The 15,905-nt window shown below is 51.6% G+C and overlaps 1 protein-coding gene across 1 annotated transcript in view; it reads right to left on the reverse strand.

Annotated features, from left to right (window-relative positions):
- PLEKHG4 (pleckstrin homology and RhoGEF domain containing G4) overlaps positions 1-15,905 on the reverse strand; it is a 164,157-nt gene that overhangs the window by 34,135 nt on the left and 114,117 nt on the right. Inside the window, 3 exon segments of the mRNA XM_054049240.1 lie at positions 11,566-11,757; positions 13,733-13,855; positions 15,158-15,296. Of these exon segments, the coding sequence (XP_053905215.1) occupies positions 11,566-11,757; positions 13,733-13,855; positions 15,158-15,296 (454 nt within the window).

Genomic DNA, 15,905 nt, shown 5'->3' on the forward strand with positions numbered 1-15,905 from the left:
CGCTCCGCCATGGCCATGTAATCACAGAAAGACATGGGCTGGCCGAGCCGCGGGATGGGTGATTTTATCAGGGCTAAACAAGGAGAGACGCTCTCCTTCTGAGGGATCTGTGTCACCACCATGGTACACTTTTATAATGTGCAGACAGAATAAAGTCCAGTTCAGTGATGTATAAAACTTGGTGCTTTACAAGGGACAATTACGCAAAGCTGAAAACAATTATGAGCCAAATCAACCGGGAGGAAGAATTAAATCCGAAAAATGTAAATGATAATTGGGAAGCAGATAACTTGCCTTCAAGAGTTTGAAAAGACCTGACTGAGGAGCTCACTGGGCTGTTAATGTCGCGTTTCAATAAGCTTTGAAACCCCGGGGAAGTTCCAGAAGACTGGAAGAAAGCGAATGTTGTGTCAGTATGTGATAGACTCAAGGCACACAACAAAGAGAAGGTTAAGAGATGGATTGATTACAATTCATAAGTACCTACATGGGGAACAAATATTTAATAATGGACTCTTTAGCCTAGCAGAGGAAGGTTTAACACAATCCAAAGGCTGGAAGTTGAAGCTAGACAAATTCAAACTGGAAATAAGGTGTCAATTTCTAACAGTGAAAGTCACTGACAATTTTGAAATCAAGCTGGGAGGTTTTTCTAAAAGCTCGGCTCTAGGAATTATGTTCTCTGGGCTGTGTCATGCAGGGTGTCAGACGAGATGATCACAACGATCCCTTCTGGCCATGGAATCTCTGAACCTATCATTGACTCACCTTAGGATATGTGGAACTGAAGCAACCCACCACTGCTTGGAGTGGGGCTTGGGTACACAGAAGGTCTGTCGATTCTTTGGAGCTCATCCTCTTTTAAAAGACTAGAAACAGCCCCACCAGTTTAGAAGCAAGCTAAGACTTGGGGTAACCAGGGGAATGGGGCTGGAGACAGCAGGAGACATGGTTTGGGACCTGGGACTTTAATAGGACATCCCAGCCTGTATAACTAGGCCTTTGATATGCAAATGGAAGCCTTGTGAGCTACACCCCCTCTGTCCAAATTGGGGAGGGTCAAGCGCCATGGCCAGACTGTCGGTTTGTTTAATTCCCATGCCCTGGCCAAGTGGAGCAAGAAGCGGCTGCCAACAGGTGAGCATTCCTGTGAGTTCAGGGTTCAGCCTGTCCCATTCACATTGCAAAATCATGGCGAAGAACGCCTTCCAGAGAGTGTAGCTTGATTCCATGAACAGGGTACTTGACACGGTCCAGGAGAGGCCACTGTCAGCAACAAACTCAAGCTGGGGGGCGTGCACTTCTCGATGGGTTTCTTGGGAGTGAAGCTGAGAAATCCCTCAGCTCAGAGAAAAGAGAGGATGCTTTAGTGCCATTAGGGAGGTGGCTATAAAAGTTCTGATTTCCTGCGTGTTCAGATTCCATTTTGCTCAGAAAGCCTGCCAGTCACTGACTTTCACAGACGCAACTACGGTCTGTACAAGAAAGGAGGAATGGGGGCACACGGAAATATTTACATTGAGGATCTCAACTGACCTGAAAGTCTTGGGGAAGAGAAGCTGGCAAGGGCAGAGGGGTTCAGCTCTTTTGCAGTGTATCAAGGAGTCTGAAGCTGGATCTATGTGAACTAAACAAGACAGCATATAGGCACTCCTGGAAATGTAAAGATAATACCGAGCGGGAGGTGGAAGAGGTAGCCTGGCTACTGAGAAGAGCTGTGTGTTGGCTGAAAACCCTGCTACTGAGCAGATACCACCACAACCTCCTCTCCCCATCAGTCTCCAACTGCAGGGGAGTGGACTCTCTGTGAGCTGCAAGAGGCCCACAGAGCAAGATTCAGTCAGTCCTGGAAGAGACGCTCTGGGAGAGGGAGGCAAATGGAGTCTTTGGTGAAAGACAGGAGGCAGGGAGAGGGGGGAGCAGCAGCAGCAGCCACTTGGGATCAGGTTCTTGATCAAGTGCGAGTCACGGGAATTCTGTGCATGCGTTTCGCTGCACTGGAAATGTCAGGGAGCGTCTTCTCTAGATGTGTGGTCTGACTGAGCAGTTGGTCATTGCGAGGCGTGGGTGCTATGGCCTGTGCACCAAGACTGCGTGTTTAGATTTCATTTTGCTCAGAAAGCCTGCCAGTCACTGACTTTCACAGACGCAACTACGGTCTGTACAAGAAGGGAGGAATGGGGGCACACGGAAATATTTACATTGAGGATCTCAGCTGACCTGAAAGTCTTGGGGAAGAGAAGCCGGCAAGGGCAGAGGGGTTCAGCTCCTGAGACTTCCTTGTTTTCAGCTGTTAGAGTTCCTTGGGTGTAGCACCGCAGCACCCCTGCCTGTGATGCAGCGAGGTCTTTGGATGGTGGGTTAAATAGCACTCAATGGACAAAAACGGTTAGTCCCACATCTGAGCCACGCAGCACGAGGACAAAGAAAAGCCCGGAACATTGTGAAGTCTCTAACTGTAAGCTTTGCTAAGACAGGAGAGTGGCAAGGAGCGAGCAAAGGCTTATTTCCTTTGGGATGTGAGTTCAGCATTGCAGCTTGTAACAGACCGTCTCGAGGAAACAGCCTGGAAGTTGATGGAGCTGACAATGAATTCTTGGAGGAAGATCAACACTGCAGAAATCTCTGGTCACTAATTTGGCAAAACATAATGCCCTTGCTGAGCTGTGGCAGGCTGGATTTAATCTTTCAATAATTCCTTTTTGTTATAAATCAGAATCAGAATTAGAGAGAAGTCTAAGAACTCTACATACAATGCTCCATCTTGTTAAACCCGAGGCAGGGAGTTATCTACCAGGTCAATAACTTAGTCAGAGACAGTCAACTTGAGCAAGGTGGTTTATAGGCTTTAGAAGAGAACTTTTCCAATAAGAACCAGAGGGCAGAAATAGCGGAGAGCTCCTGTTGCGTGGATCAAACCTTCCACCCCCAAGCCTGTTCACTCAGCAGCACTGGATAGAATAGTGACTGACTTTCAAACCCACCAGGTTGACGATAAAAGACACCAATAAACCTCCTCAGAGAGCACATCTCGGTGGGACGCCTGATTTTACACCAAAACACAGACTGTAACTGAGGGAGATGACGAGAGAGAAAGAGGACCTGAAAACAGAGGCTGTCTCACAGAGATGCTGCCTGGCTAAGAGGGGTGAAAGAACCCAAGGGGACTCCATCTAGATGAGCTTCGCAGACTGGCAGACTACAGGTGTTATGCAGACTACTTATTTTATGTTAATCTGAGCTTTTTCCTCTATCCTGAGTCAATCCCCTGAGTCTCAAAGCTGCTGTTAATTAGACCCCCTGAGTCTCAAGCTGCTGTTTGGGATTTTCATGCAGAACGCCCGGAAGAGAGAACACCATCCAGGGCTAAGCAGAGGGCGAGGGAGAGCAGGCTACATGTTTATCCCACGATGGACTCTTGATCAAAAGGCATGGTGTCAGAGGCGACGCGTGGGGGGTGTCCCAGTTTGTAGCCGTTACCCTCGTGGGAATAAGGCTTATTTGCGGAGTTTCTTCTTTGACTCTATGCTTTTCGCTGCCGCTCTCTTTGGTTCTCATCTCATTTACAGAGCTGGGAACCTGATCGGCATTTAAAGACAAGTAACTTGAAGGCTGATCTAGACTCCTGCATGCAGTGAAAGGTGGCTCAGAGTTTGAAAACTCTGGGCCGCTGCCCACTCCTGGCTGGCAGGCTCCCTTCCGGCTGTCTGTCTACGGTTCATCTATAGTCGTGGTTCTCAACCAGGGGTACGTCTTCCAGGGGTCCATCAACTCACCTAGAGATTTGCCTGGTTTTACAACAGGCTCCATAAAAAGCACTAGCGAAGTCAGTCCAAACTAACATTTCATCCAGACGATGACTTGGTTATACTGCTCTATATACTATACACTGGAATGCAAGTACAATAGTTCTATTCCAGTTGATTTATTTTATAATTAGATGGTAACAATGAGAAAGTCGGCCATTTTTCATTATTAGTGGGCTGTGACGCTTTTGCATTTTTATGTCTGATTTTGTGAGCAAGTAGTTTTTAAGTGAGGTGAAACTTGGGGGTACGCAAGACAAATCAGACTGCAGAAAGGGGGACAGTTGTCTGGAAAGACTGAGAGCCACTGATCTACAGCACCTCTTGTCTTTGTGCCTAGGGGAAGGGCTGAGTAGCAGAGAGCAGTCCCCTCACTGCAGCCAGAAGCAGAAAGCTCCTTCTCCCTTTCAGTAGCTGGAGGGGCAGAGCCACCAACTGTAGCCGGGCTGCTAGCTAGAGCAGGGGTTCTCACAAGAACATTTTTGGTGGCCACAGAGTGCGGCCACCAACTAGTGCTGGTGGCAGCTCTGACAAATTTTCCTAAAATACTTAACTTCTGGAAAAACAATTAATTATTCACATATAGATGTCCAAATCATTGTAATTTATTTATGTAGTGGTTTTTTTTTCAGACTCAATAATAAAAATAATGTACAATTGTTTCTATTCATTACTGGACCTAAACAGAATAGAAACAAAATAAGGTGCTTTGGGGGGAAGGGATAGCTCAGGGGTTTGAGCATTGGCCTGCTAAACCCGGGGTTGTGAGTTTAATCCTTGAGGGGGCCATTTAGGGATCTGGGGCAAAAATCTGTCTGGGGATTGGTCCTGCTTTGAGCAGGGGGTTGGACTAGATGACCTCCTGAGGTCCCTTCCAACCCCAATATTCTAGTCTACACTTTGCATGTTCTCTTTTTTGTTGTTGTTTCTTTTGCTTTTTTGGTTGCTGGGTTGTTGTTGTTTTTTGAGACTTGCTAGCTTCTATGTCTGCTCCTGTGAAAACTGATATTTGTAGATTTGTTAATATCATTTTTCACAGCAGACTTACTCAGCCCCGGCAAGCCGGGGAACAAATTAAGCTCTGAATGGAGAGGTGGGTAGGGAGGCATTGGGGGCCATGGCTGATGGGGGTGGTGGTGAGCCTGGGGCTGGAGCCCGAAGCCCTGCGGCTGGAACTCGAAGCCCCGTGGCCGGAGCTGCTGCCCAACGCCCCAGGGTTGAAGCCGGAAGCCTGAGCCCCAATGCCCTGGGAAAGGGGGAACACACAGTGGCTGCCTGCTCCTCTGGTGTTGTGGCTCCAGAGGGGGGCAGGGCCCAATCCCTACTGGTGGCCCCGGGGAAGGGGGTGAATGCTTTGCACCCCCCCCAATCACTGCCCAGGAGGGTGTGGCCGCAGGAAATACCCGCGGTGGTCGCATGGAGCCATGGTGGCTGCATTTGAGAAACACTGAGCTAGAGGCTGACAAGAAAGATCCCCAAGCCGGGTGGTCGAGGACATCACCTTCCCATTTTCCAGCGGCAGAATGAACTGGGTGCTGGTTGTCTCACCAGTGAGATGTCCCTGAAACTTGCTGGTGGGGACTCCAAGTCCTGCTGTCCAGAACGTCCTCTGGTGAGGAGGTGCAGTCTTCTGTCTTGGAGGAATCTGGTTACTTTTTCAAAGCCTAGTTTTCAAATTCCAAAGTCTAGATAGCAAGCCCATCCCCTGAAACGGGCGAGAGCGTTCACCCCACAGGACAGCCAAGCCCCGCACAATCAGAACCAATGAAACCAAGCCATGCAGCAAAAGGGAGCCCCTCGCCAGGCGCAGGCACGTCCGTGGCAGCCTGCACTTTCTAACTTCTCATGCCAAGGGTTTCCAGACACCCAGCGATCACAGCGGTTACATTTACACTGGAGTGCAAAGATCGTAAAGCATTAGCAAACAAAAGGACAGGTCAGTTCACATTAGTGGGCGGTTGCTGCTATATTAAAAGACAGATAGTGCAACTCTGGGCTTTAGAGAGCATGCAAACGCGCCCACACACAGAGAGTCCTTTGGATTGTGTCTGAGCACGGACAGCACACAAGCTTCACCCTGAATACACACAGACCAGTGCACACGAGCTCCTGAATGGAGAGCCTTGTTCTCAACCGCCTCAATCCAATGGCATGCTGGACGCTTGGTACTTACAAGAGCATTTTCAGTGTCTGTTTGCTGCTGAAAGCAGGGGAGTGTGTATTTGATTCAAAGGGAAAATGCAGAGAACTGCTCCCGAGAGCGGAGTCTGGCCCACATGCAGCTGTGAGCTGATGTCAGCCCCCGGCCCCGTTTCAGCCCATAGAAGGAGTGACACTTGCTGGCAGATGGAATGTACAGCCACATTAGCATTCCTACAGGGACAATGGGGAGGAGCTGCCCTATAGATTACAGGCTGGCTGTCCCCCCCTCCGTCACTGAAACCTCCTTCCCTGGCCAGCCCTTTGTTTGCTGACTCACAAAGGAGAGTGGTGTCTGTGTTCAGAGTCCGAGGCATGAGAAACCCTGCATGAGGGGGGTATGTCACTCACACACCCAGGGGATGGGGGCTCCCAGACCAGGGAGGCGGGAGGGGAAGGAGCAGCACAGACAGGCCACCAGGAGGGGATGGAGGATGCTCTCCAGGCACAGCACAAAACTCCAGTGGGGAGAGGGCTGTGCATGAGACAGAGAGCCCGGCTGTCTTGGAGGGCTGGGAGTCTCCACAAGACAGACACCCGGAGAGAATCCTGGTGGGGTGGGGGCAAGGGATCCTGTGACAGAACGAACCCCACAAAGGATCTGAGTGGGGACCCAGAGAATCCCATAGAGGTAGGGACAGATTAACCTTTTGTGGGCCCGGCTCCAAACATATTTGTGGGCCCCCATGGAGGCAATGGCGCATGGCACGGGGGTAGGGGGGTCGGTCCCCAGAGCGAGGGGCCAGCCAGGGGCAATGGTCTCAAGTTGCAGTGGGGGAGGTCTAGGTTGGATATTAGGAAACACTATTTCACCAGGAGGGTGGTGAAGCACTGGAATGGGTTCCCTAGGTAGGTGGTGGAGTCTCCTTCCTTGGAGGTTTTTAAGGCCCGGCTTGACAAAGCCCTGGCTGGGATGATTTAGTTGGGGTTGGTCCTGCTTTGAGCAGGGGGTGGGACTAGATGACCTCCTCAGGTCCCTTCCAACCCTGATATTCTATGATTCTATTTTAGCCATGGACCTAGCCGAGGTGTCAGCGGCATTCATTAAGGCTTGCAGGCAAGTCTTTGTCACTAGCTTGTCCCTCTTTTACAATGTCCTTAAACTCCTGGCTAGCCTGGTGAGGCAGTTTGACTGATGAAGAGCATCACTCTGTCCCATGTTAGAAAATTGCATTTGGCTAGTAGGGTTTGGAAATTAGTCACTTGCAGCTGGAATGATGCAGAGGAATGGGACTTTCTCTCAGACAGCTCCAGTTGTTTGGGATCTTTATCTTTCAGTGGATCTTGGCCAAGTTGGGATTACTTGAGATCTGGGTTTGGGGGGGTGAATAAAAGTATTAGACCCCCAAAAGTGGCACCTGCATGGACACAGATGACGACTTTCCTGCCTCGGTGAATTCCACATCACAGGCCACTGCTCGGTTCGCCTTCCATTCTCCACTTGAACCAGAAATCACAGGACTCAAGCACTGTGTCCTACAACAATCTCTGAGAGCGGTGTCAGGCCCAGAAAAGCCAGACTCAAACACCCCCATTCGGGTCAAAACCCGACCATCCAGCGCTCTGTCCAGCAGACGGGCAACTCCAAGACTTGGGCAGAGAAGTCAGCACCACGTGAAGAAGTGCAGGTACAGACAGCTCATGCGAGGGTTGTCAGCAGACACTACACTGCTAGTTTCTATCCTGCTGGCACAGGTGGGAAGAGGGAACCCAGGGGGGGTCGTGGGCCTGCCCTGCCCTTTGTGCCCTTGTGGCAGTGCATGGGGGGGTTGTGGGGGAGGGGGCGCATGCACAGCCTCATGGGGGCTGCTAAAGAATCTGGCTTCGCGCACATGAGGCACGTATGCACCAACACTGGGATCCACACGGACACATACTCAGAGAAGCCACCCCCACCCTTCCTCCCCTCAGCAGGGGCAGGATGGGAAGCCTCCTCTTCCACTCAGCCCAGCACATGCCCAGCCTTTGTCAGGCACCAAGAACTGCTGTTATAAAGGAAGTGCAGACAAGGGGAAACATTCAGCTTGGTGTTAGCTGCATCCTCTGAGGAGTGGGGAGGGAGGGAGAAGGAATCCAGCCAGCCTAGTGTGCGAGCGGCCTGCGGCCTGGCCAGCTCAGGCTGCTTCACCACACAGACCTTTTCTCCAACTGCTTGTCCTTGGCCTCTAATAAACCCTTCAGGCAATTCTGGTTTGCTCAGCGATTCCCAGCCCTGGGGAGGGGCTGCACCTCCTAACACGCATGCTGCAAAGGGCTCTGGGACACTGAATGCTGGAATCATTCACCCACCCAACCTTTAATGGCCTAAGTCAAGTCAGGACCGAGAGTAGGATCCAAAGGACAGGTCTTTAGGGGTCTGCCAAGTGGGGCAGCACTGGCCTGCTCTCACCCCCTGCACCCAACACCCCAGTGAGCACTTGCCCACCACAGGAAGCCCTCAGCTGGGACAGCAGCCGGCAGATTTCCTGAGGTGGAATTCACCTCTCTCACTGGGCAGCAAGTATGTGCCTGGCCCAACCACACAATCCCTCCATTCTTCTGGCACCCGCCATATTCTGCAGCACCAAGGAGACGCTCGACCCCACAGAGCATGCGGCCTGACTGCTCGCCTCCAGACCACGTGATCTGGCACACTGCAGGGTCGTTATGGGGAAGAAGACCAGGGATGCTGCTAATTGCAGCCTCCTGCCACTGCCCCATCCAGGCTCAGGCTTATCAAGAAGGCCTTTAGGGCTCAGGGAGCCACCAGCAGGAGCAGAAGGTGGTTGTGTGAGATCAGAGAGGCCCGGCAATGGAAGAGAGTAAATGAATTTAGACTGAACTTCTGTTCTTCCCTCTCCACATCATACCATGCCTTTCACTTTGCCTTTACTTTTGGCAGGCAGAATGGGTTTGAGAGAGAGATCTAATGTAATCATCTCATGAAACTTTCAAACTGTTCCGTCACGTTTTCATTCACCAATGCACCTGCAGAGCTTGTAAGACAAGCTTCCATCCCCAGCCTGGCTCAGCTGCAAATGTAACCCACACACCTCCTGGGTGTGATGTTCTGTCCCATCTAGTGGCACCGAGACTTCTTAGGGTACGTCTATACTTACCTCCGGGTCCGGCGGTAAGCAATCGATCTTCTGGAATCGATTTATCGCGTCTTGTCTAGACGCGATAAATCGATCCCGGAAGTGCTCGCCGTCGACGCCGGTACTCCTGCACCGCAAGAGGAGTACGCGGAGTCGACGGGGGAGCCTGCCTGCCGCGTGTGGACTCGTGGTAAGTTCGAACTAATATACTTCGACTTCAGCTACGTTATTCACGTAGCTGACATTGCGTAGCTTAGTTCGAAGTGGGGGGTTAGTGTGGACCAGCCCTATGAGAGAGATTAATGAGTCTGTTTTACAGCCTTAGCTAACAGCCATATGGTTTTTAGCTCTTGTGGTAGAGGCTCATGATTTAGCTCCAGAGGCCGGAAGTTCGATCCTGCCCACTGACGACCGGGGTCTGTTGGCGTTACAAGTGGGGACTCATCTGGGATTTCAACTGGGGAGACTCTGAAGCTTGGGACGTGCTTCCTCAGCTAGGGGAAGTATGTAACCCCACACACCTCCTGGGTGTGGTGTTCTGTCCCATCTAATGGCACCGAGACCACTTAGCAAGAGATTGAGGAGTCTGCTTTACAGCCTTAGCTAAGGGCCACATGGCTTTTGGCTCACGCACTTAGCTCCAGAGGTCCCAGGTTCAATCCCACCCGCCGACAACCAGGATCTGTCGGCATTACACAAACAGACCTGAGTGTGCTGTACCACTTCTTACAACCCACGCCACAGCCCTGCAGGACACTAGGCAAAAGGGGATTTTTCTACAAAGGGACGGCATCTCCTGAGACACAAGCTACCTGGACTCTAAATAAGGGGCTAAACAAGTGTTTAAAGGGTACAAATGCCCTGTTAATCATTCAGCGGGTAAGGAAATAACAGAACATGGACCATACGGAACATCCGATGCAGTTCAGAATGGCAGAGCTCTCCAAGCCAAGTCATTGCAGGTCAGATTGTGTTTAGCTGCTGTACAACACGTTACTATAGCAGTGGTGGTAGTCTCCCCTCGGAAGGAAGGGTAGTGCAGTGGTTAAAATAACAGGAGACATGGGATCCACTCCTAGTGCTGCACAGACGTCCTGGGACACCGGACCAGTCGCTGCCCTTTTCCATGCCTTGGTTTGCCCAGCTGGGGAGAGTGATCTGCTGCTACGGGCTCCAGTGGCTGTGCAGTGTCACCCAGGACTAAGCATCGTTGTCCCTGGAGCCGTCAGACTCCTCTCTCCGGTCTCTGGGTGCTGTTCTGTGATATCCTGGCGCTCCCTCCACAACACTGCCATGATATTCTGCTCTCAGTGGGCACCTGTAACCTCCCCTCAATGAAGGAGCAAGGGCAGAGCATAGCCCGGGCTGGGGGAACACGCATGTGCCGAGACTGTCACCAAACAACCACCCGGCAACATCCTGGGCCACTTCCTCTTCAACCCTTCCTGCTGGAGCCTGTTTCTGAGTGTTTTTGTGTTTAGCAGCATTCACACACACCACCCCCCCGAACACCTCTGCCTGCCAAGGCAATTCAGAGAGACGGCGTCTAAACGGCGCCTACATCTGGTACAGCTTAACTGGAAGGGTCTGATTCTTTCTGGAATTTGAGAACTTCAATACCCAGTGTTTGTACAACTGGGAAATAAATAGAACACGGATTCATTTGCCTTTGACACTTGCCAAGGATTTTAAAATGTACATGGAAACGCTTCCTGTTTCTGCATCGGCGACCTCAGAAACTAACCCGCCCCAAGCCCCCGATGGCAGGCAGACCGTGTTCACGTCGAAGCAAAGGGGTGAGAACTCTGGGTACTCCGGGCTCCTGTACAATGTGCACGGCACACGGCCTCCCCTCCTGATCTCAGGCCATTTGTTCCAACTCACTCCCTATGGGCCTCACCAACGGGGTTGCCAACCCTCCAGGATTATCCATGAGTCTCCAGGAATTAAAGACTAATCTTTAGTTAAATATTATATCATGTGATGAAACCTCCAGGAATACATCCAACCAAAATTGGCAACCCTACTCTCCAGCCAGCTACCATCACCCACGAGGTTCTGGGCACTATGTTCTCAGACCTGGTTTCGTTGCACAGACTTGCCCAGAACTGAGAACTGGCTCTTTTTATGGTTGCAGGTGAAGGGGCTGCATGACACATTAACACATGTAACTGTCCACAACATGAAGTACACGGTATTCAGCAAAACACCAGCACTGCCATGGCCTTGAAGCCTCCTCTGTGCTGAAAGGCAGGACACCAGAACTCTGGTCCCTTGGTCTCCAGGCCAACTGCTCAAGGACCCTTCTGTCCAATCAAGACCCTGATGCTGACTGTAAGGATGTGCCCACCACATCGGGCCTGGAGGTTAGAAGAATTAGACTAGAGGAAAACTATGGGGTCTTCCCCCTATTCCCCAGTGGAAATGTCCTTTCCTGGGCACAGACCTTCCCCTACTCAAAGCTCAGCGCTTTGTTTCCTCACCTTGTCGAAGAATTCGTACAGCCTGACTGTCCCTCCAATCCGACTCCTGGTGTCATCCAGTCGGGTGCAGAACTCCTCCAGCTGATTTCTAGATGTTTGCAGCTTGAGTCCATAAACACGCACGTCTGCAGAGGAAAAATCTTCCCACCTGTCCAGCTTCTTTAACACTTCCTGTCCCCTTCTACAATATTCCTGGAAGAAAATGTCAGTTGTGGATCAGTGTGCTGCACTGGAGACCTGGAAACAGAGACCATGGGAGACTTCCAAAGCCCCTGGGGACCGTTAGGACTAGCTAAACCTAGCATGGCACAGAGATGCAAAACAGTAGCTCTCTCAGGCAATCATGCTTTAAAAGCACCCCATTACATTGTGAAGCTCAGATTAGATGCAGTGAATCGGTAGCTTTAGCATAAAAGGCCTGCATGACAACAGGCTACTTAGGATCAAGGAAATTGAAGTGTTTCAAGAACCATGTGTGTTCAAAAAATCCATGACACATCCTGGACATTTCTGTAAACATTCCCGTCCCATGAACAGACCTGTGACTTATCCACTGAGCTGTACCCACAATAACTGTCTCATAGGTGGCTTGGAAGCGGTGAGCTTTTCAGAGGGCAGCCCTGGCTTGGAGAACCAGGACCAGGAAGGTGTTTTATACACACAAGCAGGGTCTGAATGAGCTCTCTCCTGACACCTAGCGGTGAACCGGGGTGGGGAGGGAGGGAAAGACTTCAGGAGAAGCCCGTATTTGAACAGACAGATCTACTCTGCCCAGGGACACAGCAGATGGACCTGCTTTGCCAAAGTATCAGTTTTGGCTGGTTTTGGGTTACAAGTCACTTCAGTTTTGAACGCAGGAGTAATGAAAAGTTGTTATCTGGATTGTAAGAATAAAGGGCAACAGAACCGTACTTACCATCTCTGAACTCTGGGCCTTCGCTGACTGCGGACTACCAACCGTGCAGGGCCGTCCCTAACTATTCTGGGGCCCTATGCACCCCCCTCACCCCCCGCGGGGTGTGTGGGGGGGGCTCAAGGCCTCTGCTGGGAGGGGAGCAAGGAGTGGGCCCCAGGCCTTTGCGGGGGGGGGGGGAGGCGGGGCTGGCTTGGGGGGTAGGGGGGAACTACCCCCCAGCACTCACCAGCGGTGCAGCTGGAGTCGGGTCGCTGCACTCCCGCCGCCGGGCAGGGAAGGGGCAGGGGCAGGGAAGGGGGCCCTGGGGAAGAGCCGGAGAAGGGCTGAAGCAGCACGGAGTTGCGCAGGGCACCAGGAAATTTGGTGCAACCGTGAGTGGCGTATTGAAGGGACATTCGTTCATTGGACTTTCACACCGAAAGGTGGGAAACTGAGGCAAAGGACACTGCCCAACGTACTGTGGAGTGGGTGTTCACTTAAGGAGTACATGCTTTGGAATCGGTGTTGCAGTATTTTCCCAAATTAATGCCGTTTCCTCTCACTTCAATAAAAAGTTTTCTTTTGTCATACACGGAGCCAGTGCTTGCCAGGGGTGGTGTTTAGTTTTCTCAGATTACTGGGTGGGGGCTCGAGCCAGTTCTGTTTTGCAATGTTAAGAGGACCCCTGGCTATTGAACCCGGCGCTGGTTGCTGCTGAAACCACTTAGCAGAAGGGTTACAAATATATGGACAGTATGGAAAGAGTCCTGGAGCGAGTGATGGGCAAAGGAAAGGAGGTGGTGCGGGAGGCAGACACCGCTGGCAGTTTGGAGAGGGGACAGGGGAATGTGACAGGAGGCATCATGAAGGGCCAAGTGGCGTTGTTCAGAGACACGGATGTGACTTACACGAAGTCTCCCTCTGAAACACATGTTCAATTAAATCCTCAGCCCACATAGGCAGAGACGAAGGCAGACTCCACTCCACAGCATTCCAGGAGGAATGGTACGATACCTTCAGTCTCTCTCGGAGCTACCCACAAATGTGTTGGTGTCTCCAGCCTTGTGTGTATGGATCAGTCTGTTCAAGTGTAGGTCAGAGGTCGTTTAAGCCTGATCTGTGGGATGTGCCCCCAGGACGGTGTCAGCGCACACTATGTATCAGCCTGGCAGGCGGTATCCGCCAGCCAATTCCCCCACTATTGTGGCAGGTAGGGGTGTTCTTTCCCACCACAAACTCTTCTGCCCCTCTTTCCAATCCGAGAACACTTACACTGGCAACAAGATCAAATTCCCTGAACTGCTTTTGTGCTCGAAGCAACAGCTCCAAAGAATCGTCCAGGTCAATCATTTCCTTTAGCTGCTTCCCGCCAACGTTCTCGATCCAAGTGCTGACCTAGGAGAAAAAGGGGAAAGCAGTTGTGCTATTTGTCAGCCAGTGCTACTGTGCAAGGCAGGCCTTTGTGTGGAAAGTGCAGGGAGCTTCTTTGGTGAGGTTGGTCATTTAATCACTGGAAAGAATGCATGAGCATTTCTCCCCAAGTCTCAGCATTTCAGTGTGTGCCTCCTGCTTTACGCATGGACCTTTTCCACGTTAGGTCTCTGGATAATTGCTCTGCTGTTGCTCACAAGGCCTCAGGCATAAGCAAAGTGAGTGGCTGCTTGAGGTCTGTGCTTCTGGGCAAACAGCAGTTGGATGAAAGCTCTGCAACTCCTGGGCTGGTCCTATCTTCCTACTGCTCCTGCTGCCAAAGCTCCATTTGCTGCCACATCTCCTGCTCCCCACTCCAACTTCGGTCTGGCAGAAGGATGAGGAGCAACGGCATTACTGTGAACACAGCAATGGAGTCGCACCTATGTGGTTATGTGGGGCCCTAGGATATCTGCTGTCTTATTTCCTGAACACAGCGCCCAAGATCATCTTCGGTGTCCATGTTATTCCTAGCAGCTCCTCATCACAGGCCAATCACTGACACTGGGCTCATCTCCTCAGGGATAGTCAGACTTTGTCACCTGGCTAAGGACTGTGTTGGGCTTCATCTGCCTTCCCTACAAACACACTCCCTAATCCCATTCCCACCCTGGGGGCTGAGATGGCTCTGCTCGCTCTGAAGGGATGGAATGAGCCCCATCGGCCTCCTCTGATGTGGGGGAAAGGCTCCTCAGCGGTACCTCCAGAAGAGTTTCTCTGCAGTGCACCATGGGAAACATCATGTGTTTGTGCGCCTGGCCAGGAGGCCTCTGCATTCTAAGGGACTAATCTGATTTCCATCAGTGTGTATCTGAGGGAACTTGACTGACATTAATGGGGTTATCCTGGATCAAACCGGTATGAAGGTCACATGCTTGGGGCTGGACTTTCCGAAGTGCTGAACATACAGAGTATCTGCTGACTTGGTGCTCAGCACATCTGGAAAGCTGGCCCCAAGTCTGTGTGTCTCGTCAGGACAGGAATGCCAGGTCACTGGATGCTATCAGGTGGGGAGTGCCCGTCTCAACCGGGGCAAAAACTACTAAATGCCAAGTTGCTTGTGGAGTGTTTTTGTGATCCGAAGGCATGTCCCTTTGGGACCCTTTTTGTGTTACTTTACTACCACCTGGTTCAAACCCTGACAGAAACTGTGATTAAATACCTGGCCATCTTTGTGGGACATGCCGTCAGGGCTAATCACTACAACCAATGACAAACTGGCCTTACCTCCCTAAAACCTTCTTCAAAAGCCTCGAATTCCATCACTAGCTCCAGTTCCTGGATGCGTTTGTTTGACATCATCACCAGTAGGTGGACACCCTCATCCACTCGGTTATAAAGTGTGCTAGCAGCATCCAGAGCGTCTCTGAAAGGGAACACAAGTCCAGTCAGTGTGTATTTCATACCTATATATGACTTGGCTATTGGCAACCCCTGAGGGTATGTCCACCCAGCAAAGAAAAACCCGCAGCTGGCCTGTGCCAGCCGACTTGGGCTCATTGGGCTGTGGGTCTTTGTAGACCAGGGTTTCTCAAACAGGGGTCGCCGCTTGTGTAGGGAAAGCCCCTGGTGGGCCGGGTCGGGCCGGTGTGTTCACCTGCCCTGTCCGCAGGTCTGGCTGATCGCTGCTCCGGGCCAATGGGAGCTGCTGGAAGCAGCAGCCAGTAAGTCCCTCGGCCCGCGCCGCTTCAGGCAGCTCCCATTGGCCCAGAGCAGCGATCCGCGGCCAGTGGGAGCCGCGATCGGCCGGACCTGCGGACGGGGCAGGTAAACACACTGGCCCGGCCCACCAGGGGCTTTTCCTACACAAGCAGCGACCCATTTGAGAAACCCTGATGTAGACTTCTGGGCTCGGGCTCGAGACGACTCTAGGACGCTGCAGGGTGGGAGGGTCCCAGCCACAGGTTTCTCTTTGCTGTGTAGACATGCCTTCAGTCACCCTTCATCCAGAAGTTTCTTGTCATGCAAGAACAAA

Source organism: Malaclemys terrapin, chromosome 14 (assembly GCF_027887155.1).
Source record: "Malaclemys terrapin pileata isolate rMalTer1 chromosome 14, rMalTer1.hap1, whole genome shotgun sequence".
Classification (NCBI taxonomy): Eukaryota; Metazoa; Chordata; order Testudines; family Emydidae; genus Malaclemys; species Malaclemys terrapin.